At 40.6% G+C, this 23885-nt stretch overlaps 1 protein-coding gene across 17 annotated transcripts in view; it reads left to right on the forward strand.

Annotated features, from left to right (window-relative positions):
• IL1RAPL2 (interleukin 1 receptor accessory protein like 2) overlaps positions 1-23885 on the forward strand; it is a 348614-nt gene that overhangs the window by 185910 nt on the left and 138819 nt on the right. For all 17 annotated transcript variants that reach the window (XM_053956026.1, XM_053956036.1, XM_053956028.1 and 14 more), the window contains 2 exons: positions 7343-7529; positions 13669-13822. In XM_053956026.1, coding sequence (XP_053812001.1) covers positions 7343-7529; positions 13669-13822 — 341 coding nt within the window. The remainder of the gene's footprint in view (positions 1-7342; positions 7530-13668; positions 13823-23885) is intronic.

Below are 23885 nucleotides of genomic sequence, written 5' to 3' on the forward strand. Positions count from 1 at the left end.
TGAGGTTTAGCAATGCAGACAAGTCTGATTGGTGTCTTGAATGCAACTTTTGTTTTGTGTGCTAGGTGTCTAATTAAAAAAAAAAAGCATAGAGGAGTAGATATGCTAATCCACACAGTATGTATTTTGGAAGACATAAAGGAGAAAGCGTTCAGTCCTCTCAGAAACAGGGTATGGCAATTGCAAAATTATTGGAAGGGGATTTCTTAATACTGTCCTGGGAGCAGTTGTTCCTGTGCCTCAGATTTATGTCGTTTGTAATGGGGCTTTTCAGTAAGACAATGTGATTTAACATTAATATCCAAGTTCTAATAGAAAAGTACCAGGAAATAAATGAAAAAGGCTTAGTCATTTGCAGTAGCAAACTTTAAAGCAATTTGCTGCCTTGTAATTCTTAAGGACAAAGAAGGAATTTTCCCCCTGAGCAAACCCAGCCAATTACAGGATTTCTTTTGCTGGAAGAGAGTGTCTGAAGCTGACAGAGACCACCTAGTTCATGAACTGAGGTGTGATATGCTGCAATAAGTTGGTGTTCTTTTGGCTTCTGCATTTCTTCTGTGTTCTGTATTGTATTTTCACATATTCAATTCCAACATTTAGTGACTAACATTGGTGACAAGTTTAAAAAAACCCCAAACCTGAGGACCACTGTTGGCCTGTGTGATTCAACTTCAATGTGGAGAGATTTTCTCTTTGTGTCTGGGTAGTCCCTGTTGGAATGACTGACTGGTGATTTGCTTTTCATTTGCATCTGTCACAATGCAGAGGTCACTGGGACCAGGACATGTGTGTGTGAAGGCACCCAGAAAATAAATAGCTCCTCCTGTCCCTAACCATGTAAGAATCAGGTGGCTGTCACTTATTCTTCTTCTTTCTTAAGACACACTTAAGAAACATAATAGTAGAAACATGGGAAACAAAATTCCCATGAATTTTCAAATCATAGCCACACATTTTCAAATCATGGCCTTGCTGTTACTGGCTGTATCGCTGACTATAGTAGGCACATCCTGACGTTTTTATGTCACATTTCCCTCTTAAGACGATGTTCAAATTAAATTTAAACTTTAAATTTGGTAAGCTTTGGTGAGAGAGACCCAGCTGTGAGATGTTCTACCCGACTGCCATATTCCAACATCTTTTATTTTTCATCCCAGGATCTAGAAGTACAAAAGTTCTCTAAAGATGGCTAAACTCATAGTGAGAAGTACAGGTCTTGCTTTTAAGTGCCTCTGGTGAGAACTAGATTGTTGACAGGTGACTTGAGGAGACATTCCTGGATATCTATTTTTCAAGCTGTCATTAATGTGAGCCTTTTAAAATTACCTTTCAGTGACTTTGCTCAGAAGTTCTTTTCTTTTGAATAGAGAGGGTATAGCCTTTCTCACTGTAAAACATGACCCTCTGGGACATGCAGTATGTTTTAGTCAAGGTCAAATTGTCTTGTTTCTAGTAACTCTTATGTAGAGACTGGATCTTAGGAGAAAAGAAGTGCATAAAGAAAAAAAATCTTGATGAGTGATGGGTTAGTTCCACACAGATATTTTTTCTGCTTGAGGGGAATGGAGCCTTGAATAGTACCTTTGTCTGGATTCACATCTCTTCCTCTGTTGGAGGAAGTAGAGATAATATAAGAGCACTGGATTTGTAACATTGTGCTGGTTTAGCACCTAATTTCTGAGATCATACTTTCCATGTTGTTATTTTCTTTTACCAGGGGGATCGTGAAAACGTGTCAGACGCTAAAGGAATGGTAACATGGAATTAGGATTTCTCCCTTTCAGGCATAGGAGTTGGTATTAGATAACAGCAACAAGAAAGCAAAGTACAGGAAAGGAGTGTTTGGAGTAGTACCAAGGCTACGTACCACACACAAGCCACAGAATCACTGCACCTCTTGGCCTTTGGCTCGGGGAGCAACTACAGCACTGTCAGCCTGTTGTTCTCTCACTTGACAAATTCATAAAAATTAAAAATCAAAAAAATTTCAGGGGTCTGTGATTTGTAACCTCTGGCTGTCACATACACCATGGGTGGGAAATGGTTCTTTTCCAGACAATGACCCCAAATATGTGGGAGTGAGTGGGAGTCACTGAGAAATAAGTGAGGTAATAACAACTGGTACTTAGGAGACAAAAGAAGTGGCCGCGGTGGGGGAACAGATGCTGCTGGTTACTCTCTTACCTGGTTGGTTTTTTCCTTGGAAGGGCAGAGGTGCCATGAGATTTTGGCTGGGGGGTGAGGGGCTGGCCTTTGCCCCATTTCGCTCTCAGATCAGAGGGGAATGGTCAAGTTGCTGCTACTGCAGGGAGAAATCTCTGCCACCGTGGAGTCCAGCCCCGTACTGCTTCTCCTGCTGTGGGTGAGCCTTTGCTCCTAAAAGCAGCCACTGAAATGGGACCATATTAAAACCTGATCACACTGGAAAGGACCACCATCATCTTCTCAGGTGATTCAGGGGAAAAACCCAGAACCCCGACCTTCTCCCCCTTCCTAAAGGACGTGTTTTCCAGCTGTGTGTGGCACCTGCTTGCAGAAACCCAGCTGTCCCTGCCCAGCCCCGGTGTTTTCTGCACTGCCTGGGGCTTTTTTTGCTACACTTTAAACTCAGCATCCCTTGCCCAGCAGGACACCTACGTGGCTGCTGCAGAGTTTCCGATACATTTGGTTTGCCGCCCTGCCCCGGGGTGTGCCCATCTCTGCTGCCCCAGCTCCGCTCCGCGGTTCCTGCCGCAGCCATTCCGCCATCCAGCCCGGCCGCCATCACCGCGTGAGGGAGACGCGGCCGAGCTCGCGCCACAGCGCCCCCTGCAGGCGCGGGGGAACCATCGCAGCCCGCCCGGCCGGGAGCCAGCAGCGCCCCTGCTGGCCGTGCCCGGAACTGCAGCCAAGGGGAGCTGGGGCTGGGTTTGCTGCGGCTGCCGGCGCTGCTGCTTGCGCTGTTACACATATACATGCTATTCTGTTATCTTTGCCTGAAAACCCCTTAATTTCAAAGTTATAGTAATTTGGAGGGAAGTGGGTCACTTTTTTTATTCCAGGGGAAGTTCTTGCCTTCTTTGGCAGACACCTGTCCTTCAAACCAAGACACTGCTGTTGTTGCTCTAACTCAAAACAAGCTAAGATGAATGTACAGGTTGATCTATTCAGTCCTGCAGTCAGTGAGCCAATAAAAATGTCATTAAAACTGCCAGAGTGTTCAGGGACATGGAGAGAGATCTAAGCCTGAGGTTAGTGCTGTTCCCTGAGCACTGCTTTGATAAATACACTTCCCAGCTTTTGGATCTACCTCTGAAGTCTTAGAATGTAATAAAAAATCCAGTACAATGAAAAATGAATCTGTAAGGGAAAATAACCTAGTGTGAATCCTCTTGTATAAATATACAATTCAAAATTAGGTGGAGTTTTTCAACCTAGTAGATATAAAATATTCAACCACATTTCTGCCATCTTTCCTCTTTATAAGGAAATCAATAAATCGGGGTGCTGGGGGTGATTCTGAGCATATTAGAGACAAAAATGTTCTACTTGACTCTTTTAACAAACCACACTCAGCAGAAACACTGCTAAGTATTTTGCAGAAACAATGCAAAAAAAAAGGTTTTTTTTTCAAAAGTTGTGAATATTTACTTTCATTTGAATTCAGCCTTGTGGCTGATTAATTGTCTTGAATCCAAAACAAGATGAAAAATAATTTAGGGACTGAAACTCCAATTTCAAATGTCCTTATCCACTTCTTTATATCTTCCTTTTTCCCTTTTGTCCTTCCTTCGAAGTCAAGCCAAACACAGTTTTGCTTGCTTTTGTTTTTAGACCTGTTAAACTCCCTTGGTTCTCCATCTGCTTTTCTGTTGGGTTCGAAGCTGGCTTCAGTTTGTGGTTCAGAGCCAGCTCCAGGTGGCCTGGGGATTATAGATGCCTTGCCACCAGAACAAAGGAAACTGCTTTGTGAGCTCTGGCAAAGCTAAGCCCTTCTTCCTATTTCCAGTCGAGAGAGTAGGCCCAGTGTGTAACTATTCCCTTGGAATAGAGAATTACAGATCTTAGTTTCAGTGTGAAAATTCAAGAAAATTTTTCTTCTTTGTACTATGGAGTGGGTCTTTCTTTTCTTCCCTCTTCTTGTTCCCCATATGACCACTACTACTTCTTGTAGAATTAGAACCCACTAGAAATCAACTCTTGTGGAAAATGAATGGTTTGGAAACATTTCAGAAAAAGACAAATTGTCGAAAGACCCACTTCCAGACCCATGGGTTTGTATTTCCGTTACATGTATATGGAAAATGTCACCTGACATTTTCTTGTGGGTTCCAACATTTGCAACTTAGATACAACTCTTCTTACCTGGCCTCACAATACTAAGATCACCATTAGAAGTCCTCCAGCGTCTTCCTCACCCACCTGGAAGCTGCTTGCTTTTCATTCCTCTTGGCCACTGTTTCTGACAGCAAAGCCCTGGTTACCTGTAGCTTAGCTGTTGTTATCTTTGGTGCTTCTTGTATCTGGCTTTCCTCATTAAAAATGGCTATATAACCTTTCCTGCCAGCCAGAGACTGCTGGGAGCACTGACCTCCCGCACCAAGCTCCATGACCATGTACTGAAAACAAAAGTGGATCCTCCTTTTAATAATTCATAGGCCATCTGTTTAGCTTCTGAAAGAAGAAAAGCAAAAACGTGGGGTTTGTGCTAGGACCTCTACCAACAAAAAAAAAAAAAAAAAAAAAACAAAAAAAAACCCAAAAAAACAAACAAACAAAAAAAACAACAAAAAAAAAAAACAATCAAACCGAAAAAGACCCTTACCTTAAACAACTCAAATGCAGGTCATGAAGGAGAGCACTTGTGGACACAGGGGTCCTGAAAACAATTGGGAAGAAAGAACTGATGCCTTCCCAACACAGCAGCTCTATGGACTTCCTGAGAGAACTCTTTAGGTGGGCTCCCATCAGTGCCCTGTGTGGCCAGGCCCACCCTGTTCCTGTCTGCTTGCCAGATGGTAAAAACAAAGTTGTACCAATCCTCTTTGTGATTCCCCCCCCCCACACCCCCCGCCAAGTTCTCCCTCAAGCTGTCAACTTTAGAGGCCCTTTATGCCTTCAGAACCCACAAGGCAGGGAAGACACCAAGAAAAAATCAGCACAGATGCATCAGCTGCTCAGAGCACTGAGAGATGAAATCTAACGGCCCAGCCTTGGGGAACAGCTTGCCCAGCACAGTGAGGAATGGCTCACAACTTAGCAGACTTCAGCTCCCAGACTTCTCCTTCAAAACTGAGAAAAACAGCAAGGCTGATCAAACTACTGATTCCTTTTGCACATGCCTTGAAATATCACTGTTTTCTAGAGCTGACTAGATTAAAGGAAGACTCCTGCTTCAGTCACTGACATTCCTGCAGACATTGCTCTTTTCTGGATTACCAGCAGTAGCAGTAATGTGAGTGGCTGGTGAAGAACCATCCATGAAGCTTTCAAGTCTATTGCTTTTGGCTTAGTGAGGGCTTTCTTCGTCATGAGCCTGAATAGATTTATTGTCTTGGTCATGGAGTGTGAACAAAAGTGATAGTACTCCCCAGGCACTTAGTTTCGTCAATTCTACTCAATTCTAATTGTAACTAATGAAAAGCATTCTGCATTTTTAGGTTGTGGTTCCAGGAAGCATTTTAAATAGAAGTGGCCTCCAGCGCTGTTCAAAATGCAATCTAAATAATGCAAGATTGTTAGGAGAAAATACGGCACTATTAAGTAACACCAAGTAATGGACAACTATTCAAAGACATTATTTTTTATTAGCCTGGATCATTATTACTGAGTACATGTGACCTTACTTGCACTCAGTAATACTTACAGTCATTCAAGAAAGCTAAATAATCATTACTGATTAATTACTATTGATTACGCTGAGTGGTTGTATCCATATTTTGTGGATTTTCAGTGCTATAAAACCTCTCAAATATGTTTTGTTTTCTTCCTACAAGAAGGGCAAGCCTTTTCAAAAGATAATTTAGGAGAAAGTTGACTTATTTTCCCTAAATTATATAAGCCCACCCCAAATGATGGATTGTTTTCAGTCCAGAGAAATTTTCTTTCAGGTGAAATAATATGTTTTGTGCAGATTGTGAGAATGAGACTTTATTATAGACTCTCAAATGAAACGCATCCTGTCAGGGTGCAAAGTGAGCCTTTTCACTCCTAGGTGAGGGAATGGACAAAATATCCACCAATTTTATTACACAGATGTACAGGTGGCATTTTGAGGAGAAGTGAGAAGGAAGGACGAAGTCTGTGGTTTTGCTGAATGCATAACACTAATGATGCTGAAAATGGGATGTTTCTGAAGATTGCCTCCTGATTTGCCTTGCAAATGGCTCTGTCTGCCAATGCCTGCTCCTGCTACACCTTTGACAAGAACCCATTTCTAGTGTTTTGCCAGCGCTTGTTTAGAGTGAAGCTTTGAGCTCTGGTGAAGTGTCCCTGTAGACCTTTTTATTTTCATCCCAACTACAGGGTCCCTTGACAGAATGAAATGTAAGAGAAGATTTGTCATGAAGCACTTTGGACTTTTTTTTCAATAAAAAACACTGTCCTGGGTTTAGTTGTTGAGAGTAAGCAGCCAGCATCTTTAGTGTCAGAAAAATATTTCAAAATATATAGAAAATATTTATTTTCCAGGTGAAGTCTGTTTTATTGTGACAGTAATAGGTGAGTGGTCTCCTTGTCTTCTTCTTGACCCATTAGTTTTTTCATTTTATTTTCTTCTCCCCATCCTGTTGAGGGGAGTGAAGGGTGCAGCTGGTGGGAGGCTGGCAGCTGGTCCAGGTCAACCCAGCACAGTATCATATGGAATTTTGTACAGGGGTTCCTTCTCAGGGAGAAATCCTTCCTGTGTGATGTTGTTTAGCATCCAGCACATAACCCTTCTTCTCAAATGCATAGCACTGCACACAGGAGTGAAATCTCCTGAAGGTGAGAGAGAACAAGGGTGAGGATAAGTGTGGGGGGAATACAGAGGAAATGGGATGGTGTATCATGACCAACATTTGAGGTGCCAACAGGTTCCTGTGTTCATAGACTTGCAAGCTCAAAAGAGATGCTGTGCTGGGTTGGATCACTTGTCAACAATATTTCTTCAAGGTTCTTCATAGTCTTCACAGTCAGTCAGAAGTGAGCCTTTATGTTTCCTAGTATTTCTTCGGTGCTGGAAATGCACAGCATGGCTGTTACTATTTGAATGTGTCACTCAAGTGTTTGTGAAAATGAGGGCTTGACAAAGAAACTTTCTGTGCTGAAACAAACATGGTGAAGAGAAGGCAGGATAAATGAAACCATCTCTCTGTCCCTGCAGAAACTCGACGTATTGCATGAAGGTGTCCATGTCCTTGACGGTAGCTGAGAATGAATCTGGGCTTTGCTACAACAGCAAGATCAGATACCTGGAAAAATCAGAAGTCACTAAGAGAAAGACAATCTCCTGTCCTGATATTGAGGATTACAAAACAGCCAGTCAAGAGCCAGATGTGGTGTGGTACAAGGTAACTATTGCTGTCTTATTGCTGTTGGGCTGAAACCGTTCAAAACTTTCACTTTTTTCAGTCTGAATCTTAAAGCTGACTTTATGTGAGGCATCAGTGGTTTGTGACTGGTCTGGAGAGTGTTTTCCCAGTATGACAATTTTGCAGGTAAAACTACCCAGCATAGTCATTGTCCAGCAGAAATCAGTATCAAGGAGGCTGCTCTGTGAGAGCTCACAGGACTTCTCTCTCAGCAGCACCTCATTCCCAAACCACGGTGCCTCTGTACCAGTTTGTACCTGGGTGTGGTGTCTCCCTGCATGATGCTGGAGTAGAAACAAAGGGAAGCACCTGCAATGGAGCCAAAGGCCTATCAGCACCGCCAGCTCCAGTTGTGCTGCCAGTTAATTTTTATGGAGTCTGTTGGCTAATTTCACCGAGACTTGTAAATTTTTACCAGTGCCTCCTGGAGTCTGCACAGAAGTCTGCTGAGGCTCATTGAGTAACCGTCATGAAGTCAGTTCATTTTAACTGAGGTCAGTTAGATACTTCTACTACTTTCCAGGTAACTCATCTGCCTGCACCTTCTCCAAGGACTGTCAAGTATCATACACCACTTTCATCAGCAGATGTATTGGTGATGTGTTTCTGTAGCTCCCCAAGAAAGCAGGAGAATAAGTAAAATATGGGTTGGCTGGCAAATATCAAGTAATGAGACCACAGCAAGGTCTGGCAAATTTTGCCTGTTGTCTTGACTGGGGTCAAAGTCTGATATTTGAAAAGCCCTCAGGTATTAGTTGAGGCAAATACCCTACCAAGAAACAGTAGAGAAGAATAAAGAGCTGAGAGTCAGGAGGAACCAGAGATAATTGGGCAACAGGAACAGTTCAGTGGGATCTGTGGAAAATAGAGTTTGGATTGTAGGAGTTTAGGATAAGCGTGGTTCAGGTAATACAGACAGAAACATACAAACTAGTTAAAAATCTAAATTTGGAGTCCTTGATTTCCCAACCTTAATAACATTCTTTAAAGACAATTATTTTGTATGAAATAAGTAATATGGGCAGACTAGCAGATTTTTTTCCTCCTTAGCAGGTTGCAGCTGAAAAGAGCAACTATAAAAGTTGTCATTTATTTGTTTTTTTTTACAGAAATCTCACATGTTATGTCGTATAGTACCAAAATATGTGCCATAATCCACTGTTACTGTGAACTAAGTTTTTCTTTCAACAGTTGAAGCTCTTTCTCTCAGCATATGGGTTGATAATCTTCAGTGCTGTTCATATGTCAAATATATGTGTTTAGTTAATCATAGAATATCCTGTGTTGGGAGGGGCTCACAGGGATCATTGATTCCAATTCCTGGCTCTGCACATGAAGTCTGAAATCTCAGAGCAAAGATGATACCAAAAAGAAGCTGCTTCTTGCCCTCTCTACCTTGGTATTACTGAACACCAGATCACTGAAGATCTCAACATTTTGCAAAAGCACACTGAAAAATAGTCTGGCAGAAATGATCTTCAGCAGTCATGGAGCAGAAATGAGTCTAAAGAAGATGCATGTGCAGGCCCACACCAGTGATGCTTTGTACAGACCAAGACAGGGAGGGGAAGGGTCTCTTCCATAATCCCACCCATTTTGTCTGGGTGTCAGATACAGGTTGTGTGACACCGGGCTGGAGCATGACAGCTGACTGACAAATCCTCACTGAGGTGAAACTGAACAGACTTTATGTTATTGGATGATAACAATGAGACAATTGCAGTCGACAACCTTTAGTCTGGCTTGATAGTGAAAAGAGACATGTGTGAGATTACCTACTACATACACCTTCTTATCTATAATTATCAATAATGAGTTATCAGTTTGACTCTTAGAGAAACATCTTTGTTGCCTGGACCTGAGTCAGGAAGCTCAGCAGTGTACCATCACAATATTAATGTTGCACAGCAGATGTGTATGTCAGGTTATCCCTTGAAACTTATTTCTAAACATAGTTTTGGGTATTCTAGAGACTATTATGTTACTGTTAATGCAAGTCTGCATATTCAAAAGTGCAGAAGTCTAATTTCTAGAAAATATATAATTATATGGATTTCAAAATAATTTGGTGAATATGGGAGTAGTCCCTACAAACTGCAGTCTGGGACTTAAGATCATGCTGTGGGAGGCAATGTGAGTAACAAAAAGCAGGTCTCTTCTCCTGAAGAATAGTGTAAAGTGTTATCCTGCCTTAGGATCTGACCCTCACTTTCCAAAGAAGGCATCCATTTCTGGTCAGACCACACTGGATCCTCCTTAAAATCTTTGGATTTTAAGCTTGATGTGTACATAAAGCCACCTTCTTGAGTAAATCTGCTCCAGAGACACTGGTGGAAGCCAGTGGGAGGAGGGGGTATTCCTTTCCATTATGCTGGAATATTTAGAGGTTTTCACCCAGGCAGGGAGCATAAGTTGTTTGAAACAGAACACTACATAGATAAATAAGTATGAGGAAGTCTTTGACATTTCCTTCTTTATTCCTTCTGCTGAAAAGAGAAATCCTTGTGTTCATGAGAACCTGCCAATTCACTGGTAGTCAGGGAGTTTGGACTTGACCTATGAAATACTATCAGACAGGACAGTGATGATGCCTGCCCACTGTGTGCAGAACCTGCTCTGCCTTCCAAAAGGCTTCTCTGTGTTGAGGGATTAATGAATCTGAGCTAGTACTTGCATCAATTTACTGGGAATTAACTGTAATTTAAACATGCTCTTAATTATGCCTGAATAGAACTCCACATGCACACCCAGTACATAATACAGCATTTGCTGTGAGGATTTGTTTTAACAGTAGGATGAACTTCACTTCTGACTAGAATTACACTGCATTAAATATTTATTTTTAAAGGTTTCCCCAATGAATGCCATTGATATATGCTCAGCTCAGTTACGCCTATTAGAACTGTTTTGACAAGATGTGTGGGATTTTTTTAAAGTAGATGTGTGTGTCAAGGCATGATTGAATGAACGGGATTTAAGAGTAAGAGCAGTTTCATGAAAAATCAGCTGGCAGAGGGAAAAGGTATATTACATCATGAGTGTGGAGTCTTAATCCATTACCATCATGTCTTTTCTACTGCTGGGTTGAAAGGAGGGCTAAGAGAACAATCAAAATGTCAGGTGAAGGACAGGGAGTTGTTAACTACCCAGAAAAATAGACTTTTGAGGTACTGCCACTTAGATTTCAAGGAAAAGAAAAAGAAGCATAATAATGCACACCTTAATTACTGTGAGAAAAAAATCCAAAACATTTCAGATGCCTAAGGAAAGTAAATAGTCTAGAAAAAGAAACTTGTAGATTCTTCTAGCAGGTAAACATATTGCAAAAGCAGAAAAGAGCAATTAATTGTTTAAATCCTTTGGGAGGAACTTAAGGCACCTTCCAGTACCTGGAGGGGGCTTAGAAGATTATTGGAGAGGGACTTTCCACAAGGGCAAGTAGTGAAAGGACAGGAGGGAATGGCCTTGGACTGAAGGAGGGTAGGTTTAGATTAGATATTACATTTTTTCCTGTGAGAGTGGTGAAGAATTGGCACAGGTTGCCCAGAGAAACTGTGGACTCCCCATCCCTGGAAGGGTTCAGTTGGATGGGGCTTGTAGCAACCAGGTTTACTGGAAGCTGTCCCTGCCCATGCAGGGGAGTTGGAATGAGATGATCTGTAAAATCCCTTCCAACAAAAACTATTCAGTGATTCCATGAAATGAGTCATACAATTGAGCACTTACCCTTTTAAGGAAATTAGCAGACCTCCGACAGTAAAATCTAGATTGTTTTCAGAGTATAAAAATTAGTAAGAATTTTGTGTCTCAGCCAATTTCCAGCTTCTCCCCTTTTTTGCTTTTAGTTTTGTGTATTAATATATAAACAAGTATTTTCAACATATTTTTGTAAAGCCTGCATAGTCAGCAGAATAAAAAATAATTAGATGAAATTTGGGAAAGAAAGGCTTATAAATAATCTTTAATAGGAAGTGATTCAAGAAGATACAAAAAGAAATAATAAGGAAATTAGTGGTACAATTCCACCAAAACAACTCTTCTATATAAAACCACAATAGACAAACTTTTTTTTTTGCTAAATTGTTACTCTGTGTAGTAGTAAAGATTTCATCCTTCTCATTGCAAACTTGTATATAAAAATGTAAAGCATATAAAAATGTATCTTCCATCTCTTTGTTCCTATGCTTTTAAAAATAAAGTCGAGAATGTAAAACTGGTAACACAGGTCATTTCAGTGCTGCACTAAAGGGTGCATATCTGAAATATGCTTACTTTGTGTGTTCTGGGAATTGTATTCCTTCTCAATTAGGATTGAATAGGACTGAATCGTATTCTTTGCCCAGTGTTCAGATTTAGTTACGCTGAGTAGGTGGGTGATGTGTCTTTCAATGGAACCAAAATTTCAAACTCAAATCAGAAAGGATTTAATGGCACTTCCTGGCTCAGATTTGTGTCCTGAGTGAGTCTCAGCACAGTAGATGGGATCTGGGTTCCAGTCATTCTCTATCACCAGTGTTAACTAAAGTTACTTGCAAGATGAGATGATGCTTCCCTTACAGCTGTACTTTGGAAACGGAGAGAAGTGCTGATCACTCTGGTACCTGCAGTAGTGTTGCACAGCTTCCGAATCTGAAATCTGATCATATTGTAACTGAATTTGGCCTCCTAGGGACAGGGAGAACTCTTTAGTGCTCCCTTTCCAAGTGCAAGGCCAGAAACTCTCAGTCCTGTCTTTTTATTTCTCTATCACGGTCTTTGAATTTAGAATCTGACATGGATTTGGAATGCGTATGGAGTCCATGAAAAATTAATGTTTGTGTCGTGCTGATCTCTTACTGTGGTACAATATATTTGCATGTTGACGTATTTTCTTGTTTGGTTGTTTTCTTAAGAGAAAGCTTTGTTCTATTTTGTTTTCTGTGTTTTTGACACTGCTGTTGCAGACAAGCAGAAAATGGGGCATAGGTGTGGGCATGTCACCAGACTCTGAAGTTGCTGAGCCTGATGTAACTGATGTGAGACTGCAGCAGGCTGAGAGCTTATTCCAAACTGCTGCCTTGAGAGAGGGAGTAGAGAGGCATTGAAGGTACTCAGGCCCTATGTTGCTTTGTGTTTCCTGGGTACAGGATTAGCCAGAGCCTCTGGAGCTGCTGGGACTGCTGAGTGCTTTAGAGAATTCAAAAAGTATGGTTTTGTTGCAGGGAGAACAGGCTTGATGCTAAAGTATTTGGAGACAATAAATACATAATCTTAAGGTGCCGTTTTCAAGAGACAATGATTAGATTTGGCCCGTGGTTTTAGTTCAGAGCATTCCAAGAATGATTCAGTCATGAGTGCTGTTCACAGTGACTGATCTGCCTGCAGGGATCCAGTATATTAGGAGAGGGAGAGCCTCTTCTTGCACTGTATCACACCCTATCCAGAAGGACTCAAGGGTGGTTCCAGTTTGTAGCAATGAACCTAAATCTGCCAAACAACAGCTAAGGACCGTGTGGGTGAGGTCTGTGCCAGTTGCAGGCCATCAGTGCCATGTCCTGCATCACAGGGTGCACGGGGGGTGATGTTGCAAAGTGCCTGCTGATGGGAAAAGACTGAATCAAAGCTCATCAGGTGCTGGAGAAGCCAGTGATGAGAAATAAGGCTGTAAGGAAACCAGGCTTCTGAATACTCTCAAAAAACTGCTGTTCTTCCTGTTTTCTTCTATTGGTAAATGGTTCTTGCCTGGGACTATGTATAAAATTTGCCTTCAGGCTAACTCTTAACAGATGTTGCCCTTACTCCCTTCAATTTTAATGGTCCATCCTAAAGGAGAGGTCTTGGCAGTTGTTATGAAGAAAAAGAAGATACTTAACCATTGCTTGAGGGCACCATGTATTAAACACAGCCCATGTGATACAGTAGGAATAACTGAACCTTAAAAACATTTCTGTTTAATTTCAGTCCTCAGATTAGTTCCAGTTTCAGATCTCTCTGCTTTGTGAAATTACATTTGAATTTTAATTGCAAACTATGTCTAGGTGATTGTTTCCTTATGTATAATACTGAAAATCTGATCAGGCAACACTGTCTTATGTTGTACAAACCCAGTAATTTTGGCACTGGATTTTTTTTTCTGCAGGAATGTGAGCCAAAAATGTGGAGAAGCGTTGTAATTCAGAAGGGAAATACTCTCTTAATTCAAGAGGTCCAGGAAGAAGATGGAGGAAATTATACCTGTGAACTAAAATTTGAAGGCAAGCTTATACGAAGGACAGTTGAATTGAAGGTTACTGGTAAGAATCTTTTTTCTATGCCAATAGAAAAAAAAAAAAAAGCTTTGAAATAATAAGAAAAATTGGTATTCACATGTCGGTGAATCTGTTTGACAGAAGTAAGTCCAAAGCAAAGCTGAGCAGTCCCAGACTCAGGGAAATTTATATCAAGATCTTTTAAAGTTCCACAAAAGAGTACTTCTACCTTTTGCTTTGTACAAAACCTGGAAATGCTCCATGTTTTTAAGCTTTCCTTTAATTTATGATGATCAGCTTCTCTAGTCTAGGGATTGTATTTAGTGAAGAATATGGCACAACCTATTCCAATAATGAAATTAGCAATACTGGACTGTCAAAACAAAGTAACCTGCTTGTCAGGAGGTCATACACTCAATGGTTCTGACTCCATATAGTATTTACCAGACAACAGTATTTTTCTGTCTATTTTTGCCAGGTATCAAAAAATGAACAGCTAAAATAAGTATTGTCTACTGACATATTCCCGCTCCCTTTTCATCTCATTCTACAATATGACATCTGTAATTATTATTTTGCCTTCTGTGTCTGTGGAACTTTGCAAGTACCTGAAAACAGCTGAGGTTTTCTTCAGCCCTTCACACAAAGCCATGTAAACAAATTTTGATTAAAATGGGGCCCTACTCAAAGTAGTGACTGGTAGAATTCCTCGTTCTTATATCAAACTGAATTATTCCATATGATGTTTCTAATATGTTCCTGAAAAAAAAATTCTTCCCTTTGTTTTGAGTAGAATCTGATTTTTTTATTCTTATCATTATTTCTCATTTTCAGTGAGTTCTTTTCCCTGTGTGCCCTATGTCATGTAACATTTATTGTCCATTTTTGGCTGTGGACAGAGCTCTAAAGTACTGATTTGACCGACCTGATCCTAGACCTGAAATATGAATGAAGGTATAATGCATGAAGATATAATATCTGCTTTGGGGGTAGTTGCTACCCTGAGTAGCATTCTGGTCTTCAATCAGAATGTGAACTAAGTTTGACAAAGTGAAAATGAGATGCATTTAACTAAATTTCTGGATGGATATTCTATGCTCTCCCTCTCATTATGACCTTGCTAGAAGTCATGTGTTCTCTTCATTATTTAAACACTGTGGTGTATTTAAACTTCACAATTTAAGGAATTTGTCCTAAACTAAATATAGTATTTATTACAGTTATTTTTCTTATTAAAAAGTTTATTACCTGAATTATTTAAAATGTACGTATGAACTATGTTCTCCTTTTTGCAAAATGCTTGAGAAGCAGAAGGTTTTTCCTCTTTTAATTTGGTTTGAATTCATGTTGCATTAAATTTTGTTTAGTTTATAAAAGCACATATGTTTGTAAACACCTTTTCCAGATGGAAATGTTTGGGAGACATATCTGATGCTATGTGTTTGCTGGTTGAATCTCTCTAGATATCTGAAAGAGGCTAGTAAGTTTATGTAAATGAAAACCTAAAAGTGTGGATAAGAGCTACAAATGACAGCTTGAATGAGCCAGTTTGTTTCTCCTGGTTTTGTTTTGTTTCAGTTGGTGAATTTTACATCTGTGTAGGTTTAGATCTTTGTGGGGGAGAGGTCAAAGAAAACTTGTACAACAAACAGCAAAGGATTGCTTGTGTTGTGTGGCTGTCCAAGCCAGGTGGGGGGTCCTGAGGTCAGATCACAGGCTGGGAACAGGTACATGACATCCTCAGGGACTTGGTTGAATAAATGTTGGGGTCCTTCACAGACTCATCCCAGCATGTCCAGGTCTTTCTTATAATGGAATTGGTGTTGCACAGGGCTCATTTTTCATCTGTCTGAAAATGAGTTCTCATCAAAATATTGTACCAGGAGAAGCTAGAAGGAGAACCAGAGCTCTGACTTCTGAACCTGCTGGTCTTTAAAATCACTGTTAGCAAATACTGCTGAAGGCTGGGATAGAATTGACTCTGCTAGCCTGCAGCACAGATGTGGAGAAAAGGATCTTGCCTGCTCTTTTCTTCTGAAGGAGCTTTGTGATGCTGCTTCTATTACTGGTACTTATTACCATGTCTAAATTGGCATTTATTGGCAAGTGTCTGAGTTCCTCTAACATAAAGATTTTGAACAGAAATATTCTGTTGGGCACTGCTAGGAGCCATGGTAACCTGAAATTGTTATTGAAGAGTTATTCTGAAAGTGAAATGGGTTACTCCATGTCTCCCTTGAGCAAGGAGAGATGCACTGCCATGGAGAGAGGGGAAGCTGGCTTAGATTCCCTGTAGTCTTTCAGGCGTTTGCTGAAGTACACAGTAAAAAGTACCCCAGTTAGGTGGATGAAGTTATTTATCTCTTGCTTGTAAGACAAGGATCTTTTCTTCTTTGAAGTCACATCAAATATGGTACATGAGGTTTTTAATCCTTTGTGAAGATTCTGGTAGTTATGTAAGTAGCAATATGAAATATTTGCTGTTCATAGCTAAATGCAGAACGGGCATCTAAACACTGAAACTTGAAATCAGAATAAATGCAGGGCTGTCATACAGAAATTACATCAAAAGCTTTAGGAAAATTTCAAGGTGCAGGAGCCGGATGAACCATTTTTACTTGGTGTTGGTAAAACTAATCAGAATAGTTAATGAGATGCGAGACAAATGCAGCAGTTCTGCTGAAGATGTGATCCCACAAGCCCAGCCTGATCCAAATTAACAGCGCACAAGAGAGCAGCTGTGGGCCGAGTGAAGGATGTCTGCCTGTTTGGTATTTATATCAGTGTTGCCTAAGGATTTATTTCAAGTAGAAGCTTTCAACTGGGGACACAACCCTTATTATTTAGTTATCCAGCAAAGTCCAGTGGTGTCGTTAGAGCTATTAGAAGGTGTTGCCATAACTTCCTGTGCCAAAGTGTCGGTGCCGTTCTCTTAGTGGCTGTGCCTGTGGCAGGGAGCTGCAAGGACAATGTGCTTTCCTTGGATCCTGTCTTGCCTTCTGACTTTGCAGACCCAACTGGAAGATCTCAGTGGGCCTGTTAGAGGTAGGAGGGGAGTTCCTCCTCCCTTTCTTCTGTGACTATGTCATGATATGAGCAACTATGAAATCATTTGTAAGAAAGAAATCTCGGCAGTCTTAGACGGAAACTGAAAGCTATCAGTGTGTGATGCCTGGCCAGGGGAAGACACACAGAGGGACCTGAGTGGTGCTGGTAGGTGAGCAGAGCAGAAAGCAAACAGGTCAGATGGCATTTGCAGGAAGGGGCAGCTGGACATAGGGATGGCAGTGTCATTGTCTGGCTGCAGTGGGTAATGAACAGCTGGGTGGGATTCAGTTGATAAAAGGCTTCAGAGGCTGTAGCTCTTCAGGGTTCTAAGGGAAAGGCTTGCAGCCTAGAATATATTTGAAAAGTATTTTGACACAAAGTATTTATAGGGAAAAAATCCTGAGCTACAATACAGCACTAATGAGCAGTGCCTAAATCTTGGTGTTTGGGTGCATTTAACAATAATAGATTGTCAACAAACCAGCTTTTTCATCACTAGTTCTTCATGGGTTTGTTATATTATGCAGACAGATGTGAAACAAGTCTTGTCAGCCTTTTTTGCTGAAGAAACATGACAACAGTGCTATCTCTTAGCAAATAACACGTAACCCTTCAGTCTATGTAAAAAAAAAATATATATATTGATACCATTTCACTTTGCTTCTTGGTAGCTTTAGAGTGACAAACAAGTGAGATTAGAAACTGATCTAGGGTTCTAAAGTGTAAAAATGTAACAGAAACTCAGTTTTTAATTAGATAATAAATTAGACTGCACCCATTTAGAAAAAACTGAGTACACTAATATAAAGCTACAGTTAATCTACATTATTAGAATTTATTAAAATTACAGTTATTCAGGAATATCAACAATCAAAAGCATTTTAATTAGTATTGTAAATGCCAACATTTATTAAAGAACAGTTATACTATTCAGATTAAAAGGAAAAAAAAAACAAACATAGAATGTAATATTGGTTTTGAAAGGCAATTTATGCATCTTCCTGTTTTCCCCAGCCCTACTAACAAGTTTACTCCATCTTGATGCACAGCAATGTTTCAGTAGCTTTGAGGGTGAAAAGGTGCCATTGTAAAAAACACCTGCTGTGTTTATCTGCTCCTTCAGCACTCTTTTTGCTTTGGAATTCTGATCTGTAAGGGCACAGGGCAAGAAGAAGATGCAAGGAGATGTATCTTGGAGCTTTGGGAGAGGGCAATGCCTCTGGGAAGAGAGCAAGATCTGCTCTCAGGGCGTGGCCCAGGTGCCCCTGGCAGATGAGGCTGTTTGCAGGGATGTGTTTCTTCAGGGACAGCTGTGCTAGTGGGAGAAGTTGCCTTGTTCTTTCTGCTGCCTGTGGAAAGAGGTGATTTGTGAGCTTGTACTGGTGAATTATTTTCCAGTATGGCAGCAGAAGGTGGCTGTCTGACCAACTTGATAAACTGCTGGTGAGGGATTGGAGTGACATGCAGGAGTTACTGGACCACTCTGTCCAGGAGCTCTGTCCTCCAAGTTTCCTTCATCCTCTACTCTGGCATATTCTTCACAGGCTGCTAAAATGCCTGGCTGTTCCTAAAAGTCATTTATGCAGCAATATCTGTTTTGACCATCATAAATGACAAATTATTCCACATGGCTACTTGAGTTGAATGATTCTGCCCGAATTCACTCTTTGATCATAGTTTTTCAATTAAATTCTTTCAAGTCTCATTACATCTCTCACTTTTCAAATTACACCTGCTGCTGTTGCTAGATTTTGTTTGCGGGTTTGGAACCCCTTTATTACAAAAGTAATTGATGGTCATTTGATATTGTTAAACCAAGGGGGTGAATTGGATTTAGAAGGCAAACAATTAGTTGGATTTTCCAGCAGCTCTAGTGCCATAGAGAGAAAAGCTACCACAAAAGAAGTGAGGGTATGAGCTAAAAGTATGTCAGCCATTTGGTAGTTGTTGCTTTTCTGCCCATTTTTAATCCTCTGTGAACTGGATATGCTGCTTTACATTATTAGAAGTCGAGGCTAGTGACACATTGGCAGCGTTTACTGGGTGCTGATCAAAATCAAATTTATACCTGCAGTTGACACCACTCAGTGCACTCTAGGCCTTATCAGTTTATGGTGGATAAAGTATTGTACCAGAGTCATACAAATGACATGTTGACTGACAACATTTTTGGCTGCTGACACTTTCCAGAACAACCACAGCAAAAAGTGTTTAAGATAAATTAAAAGCTTATTTAAACTGAGCTGAAACATGGAAGTCCTTCCAAGTCCTTTTGAATTGAGACTATTATAAGGGATTTACTTTAATGGTGTCAAATATAAGAGTTGTTGTTTACTTAAAAATCTGAAAACATTGAATTGTGATTCCCTCCCAACGGCAATGTGTTTTGGCATAAACAGTTTAGTAATGTGCAATGAATTTATGAAATGGTTTCAGTGTTGCTTGAGTAGTTACTTATCCAAAAATCCAGTTTAGCTCTGAAAGGTCACTGAGCTCTGAATATGATTTGTAAATGTAAGTAAAAGCAGGGCCAGCATAAGACTCAGGTTAAAAAAGCAGTTGGCTGAGGAGCAGAAGCTGAACTGAACATCCCCAGCAGTTTTGTGCAGGGACAGGTCCTGTGCTTGGACATGCCTGAGCTCTGGTGTGCAGGGGTTCCTCAGTTAGCTGTGAGGGAGCTTTTCCAGCAGAGCCAGTTAACATGTTTTTTATGGCTTTGGGTATCCAAACTAACTCTGACCTCTCTGCCTGGCATTGCACTCTGCAGAGAGGGCAGAGCCTCTCCAGATCCTGATGGAGGCTGGACACACTCCCACTCTCCCATTATTGCTTTATTTTCTGAGCTCCAGAGCCTTTTCTTTGGAGATGGGATGAAATAGCTATTGTCAGCACCATTTTATCATCAAATAAGGCAGTAAACATCAATTAGAGCACTGTGTGAAAATAACATTTATTTTGATTTATGTAATTTTAACAGCAAAGGTCATATTGCAACACTTCATATTTCTGATTTTGTTATGTTAAATTACTTCTTTATTGTAAGCCAATATATTTTATTTTGACTTGTAGCTGTACTATTTTTAATAACACATATAGCTACTAATGTATATTACTGAAATTTTTCAGCATTTCTGAAATGAGGTGTTTTGAATGTTTCTATTTTTTTTAAGTGAAGTTTTGCAGGAAATTTCTTGTGAAATACCAACATTTTCCCCAAATGCAAGCTCTGGTTCCTGTCAGCCCTCAATATCTCACCTAATCCCTGGGATCTGGGAGTTGCTTGAAGTGCAGTGGTGTTTTATTGTTGATTTTGGCCAGCAGCTCTGAGGAGAGCTGTTAGCTCCCCTCTCCCTTATTTGTTTGTATTTTCAAGCATGGGTCAGAGAGTCTGTTGTCTCAAATAAAGCAGAAAACATTTCAAGGAAAGCCTAAAGCAGCCTGTGAATTTTCCTGATGAAACGGCCTGAAAAGCACTCCAAGGTAAAACATGGTGATGTGTGGATGACAGTGGCTGGTCTGGTCTTCAGGGTTTGCTCCTCCTTGCTCCCTTGCATTGCCAGTGCTGGCAGGCATGGGAAGTGTTTGCTGTACTTGGAGCTGCCTCCCTTTTCCTGGAAGCAGATGTTCCTTCTTAAGAGCTCTATTTGTTTAGCTCCACATCTCCAAAAGAAAAATTTCCCCTGTTTAGTGTTCACCAGAATTCTAAAGTGATATTGAAGCTGTCAGCAGCTGTAGGGACATGCTTTTTATTCTTTCCTGGCTTGGCAGCTTTGGCCTCTCTTTGCCTGCTGTGAACAGCGTTGAGCTCACTCCCAGTGCTTGGCAGTCCCTGTCACTTCTGACACACGGCCGAGATGCCTGTCCCCTGTTCTATCCCAGGCACGTGTTCCAACCAGAGCTCCCCTTTGGCAGGAAATCTGCTGTTTCCAGCTGAAAGCCCAACTCCTGCTCCCTGTAACTTCATGGGGAGCTGCTGGAGTGCAGGCAGGGAACACTGGAATATTGGCACTTTCTACTTTAGAACTCATTTTTGTTCTCAACAGGCAATTTTATCTATAAGTTGGAACTCCCTGCCATACTTAGTAATACAGACAGCAAATCCCAGTGCAGAAAGCTCCTGGGGCAAGGGGGTGATGGATGTTTGCACCCCATTTCCTTGGCTGATATGAGGTTGGATCTCACATCTTGGCCTGGGAGAATGAAGGGAGAAGGGGGCTCACACTGTGGCTCTCCTGGCACCTGCCTGTGTGCCATGGTGGCTTTAGGTATCACTACCCAAATAGTGTCACAAAGAAAGATACAATGATTAACCAAGCAGGGCTGCTGGCCTCAAAATAAAGTGTGCATTTTCAGATTTTCCTCAAATGTAACGTAAGCAGTGAAGGGGGGTAAAAAATGGTCAGATTTTTGGTTTCTTTTTTAGTTCATAGTGTTAGTACATTCCATTGAGTAATGAACTGCATTTATAGTGGTAGATGCAGAAAGGCCTTCCTTCCTCTGGGAAAACATTTTTTTCATAACAGAACTTTTACCAATATTTGAGTCCAAAAGAGAATAAATTAAAAGACAATTGGAGAAACCGATTGTTCAGGGGAAGATATTTACAAAACAGTGGACAAAGAGAAAAGGAGTTTGCTTGCGACTGCAGTTCTAACAACTGTGAAAATTAGATACTTGTTAATTTGGAAATGAAATCTTAAAATGAACAAGTAAATCTGCATAAGTTTTTTACTTCTGGGAGGGATACTGCAGATTGTTTGGGAACAGAAAATCCTCCTTGTTCACTTCTAATATTGACACATCATATCTCAAGTGACATTTGCTTGCTCGTATAAATTACAGCTTTCCATAGCAAGACTTCATCTCTTTGCAATATCTTGACACAGTCAGGGAATCACTTTTTCATTAAATGCAAGGGACAGCAAAAAGCCTGCCCAAATTAAGTTTTTACGGAGAGTCCCAAGCTTTAAAAGATCTGTGGTAGGAGATACTGTTCTTAGCATTTCCTCTGCTGCACTTTCTTATAAATGATGCATTGCATCTTCTAGTATTTTTATTTTCTAAAGGAAACCTTCCTTTCTGTGAGAGACAGCAAGGCAGAAATGGGTTAAGTGCTGACAAATACAGTACTTAAAGACCAGGAAATTAATTTCACAGCTGGGTTCTCAAACCATTGCCAAAATCACTATCTATTTAAAGCTACATATAGGAAGTGCCAACAATTAGAGTTTTCTTTTCATATATTTTATGTGATTTGTATTAATTTTTACCAAGGTCTTTGTTTTGTAAATATTAGCTTTCTGTAATACAGTAAAGTATTTATCTTAAAACTTTAATTTCAATTCTAGTTTGTTACATGTCTGGCATCCTATTAACTCCTGTAGATAGCTAAGCATGTTTCTGTGTTGAAAGCAGACTTAATTGCCACTGATTTCTGTAGTGACTAGTTTTTCTAACTACCTCAGGCAAAGCCCAGTATGATCCAACAAGAGAAATGTGTCCATTTGCTTTTGATCCCATTTGGAAAATGGAGCAATTTCTCTGCCTTTTTCAGAGTATTTCTTGTTCAACCATGCAAAAACCCTGTTATAAATCTGCAGCAACTTCTGTGTCTGCAAAGAGTCAACAGGAAAATTCAGTTCAGAGCATGGTATCAGTGCAATGAGGGTGTCCATTCACCTGGAAGAAGTGCCACTCCTGTTCTGTCTTTTAAAATCTCTTTTTCACCTGACACCCAGCAAGGTCTTGATAAATTGGACCAACTCTTCTGGTTTCAGGAGCACCTCATCAGAGTCTGTAAGCTGAGGATCTGGACAGTGTCTGAGGGATGCCTGTGCCCATTCGTGGTTGCTGTGTGAACTGTGTCACTGCTGAAGTGACAACAAAATATATCCACAAGGATAAAATCTCCTTCATTTGCAGTCCCTCAAGTGACCCAGACTGATGACTTTTCCATTCTCTAGAGTGACCTGTTAATACAGGGCTCATGAAAAATGAGTTTAGAAGATAAACATTAAGTATTGCCTCCATATCTCCTGGAGAAATTGCAAGTTCTAAGGGCAGCGAGGAATGTAGCAATATGCTGCAGTCTATGAATTATATATAGTGTCAGTACTCTTGGCACTTTACTTACAGCTCCACAGCCTGCCTTCCTGGCTCATGAACATGCAAAGTAATTAGAATGGCAAATAGCATTAGTTTTTATTGACCTATGTTGCCCCCTAGTTCTCTGTCATGTTCTTGAACATCATGGTTTTTTCCTTCCACCTTAAATCAGCAGTTTGTAGTTTATAGCATTGATTATTTGGTATTGTCTAATTTATTGATGTGGACAGCCAAGGCTTCCACACATGTTATGGGTTGCTCATTTCTCCAATGATCTGTCTTTGTGCACAGCAACTATAGCTCGCTGAATCACTGACTATAGACTGTAAATGTCAGACAGATATGAACTCCCACTTTAAAAACTGCTGTTCATTCCAGGAGCTGCTGAGCCACATTCTCTAAGTGTATTGTGCTTTCAACAGTGGAGGTGACTTAGTATAAATGATAGGATTGTGGAGGTTTTGCCCACAACAGTGAGGTAAAGCACACACACTGAAAGAAACTTGTATGTTTTCATTTTCTGTGTTAGAGGAGGTTTCCTTCATCATGAAAGTGTAGGCTGGATGCTCTTTCTTCTCTATTAATAATAGATAGGCAGATAGATGCAAAGGCACAAAATAACACTGCCCCTGAAACCATTTTGCTAATGGTAAAATAGATACACATGAGTGAGCAGATTGCCTTGTCCACTGAAATGCACCCAGAGAAACTGCAAATCTTGCCTAATATTTTGTCTCATAAGAAAAGCTTGAGAACCAGAAGCAATGACTGTCTTGCTCCTTTGAAATGACTGGAGAAATTTTAATAGGCAAAAAGCTCTGCTATAACTTGAGCTGGAGATGGGGATAATATTTTCACAGCACAATGCTGATGCCTTTCAAAACTGGTTTGTGCTGCCTGGCACTTGTAGCTGTGTATCTGAGATGAAAAGTTCTGCTGTGGGAGGGAATAGTGC

This window comes from Vidua chalybeata, chromosome 14, assembly GCF_026979565.1.
Source record: "Vidua chalybeata isolate OUT-0048 chromosome 14, bVidCha1 merged haplotype, whole genome shotgun sequence".
NCBI lineage: Eukaryota > Metazoa > Chordata > Aves > Passeriformes > Viduidae > Vidua > Vidua chalybeata.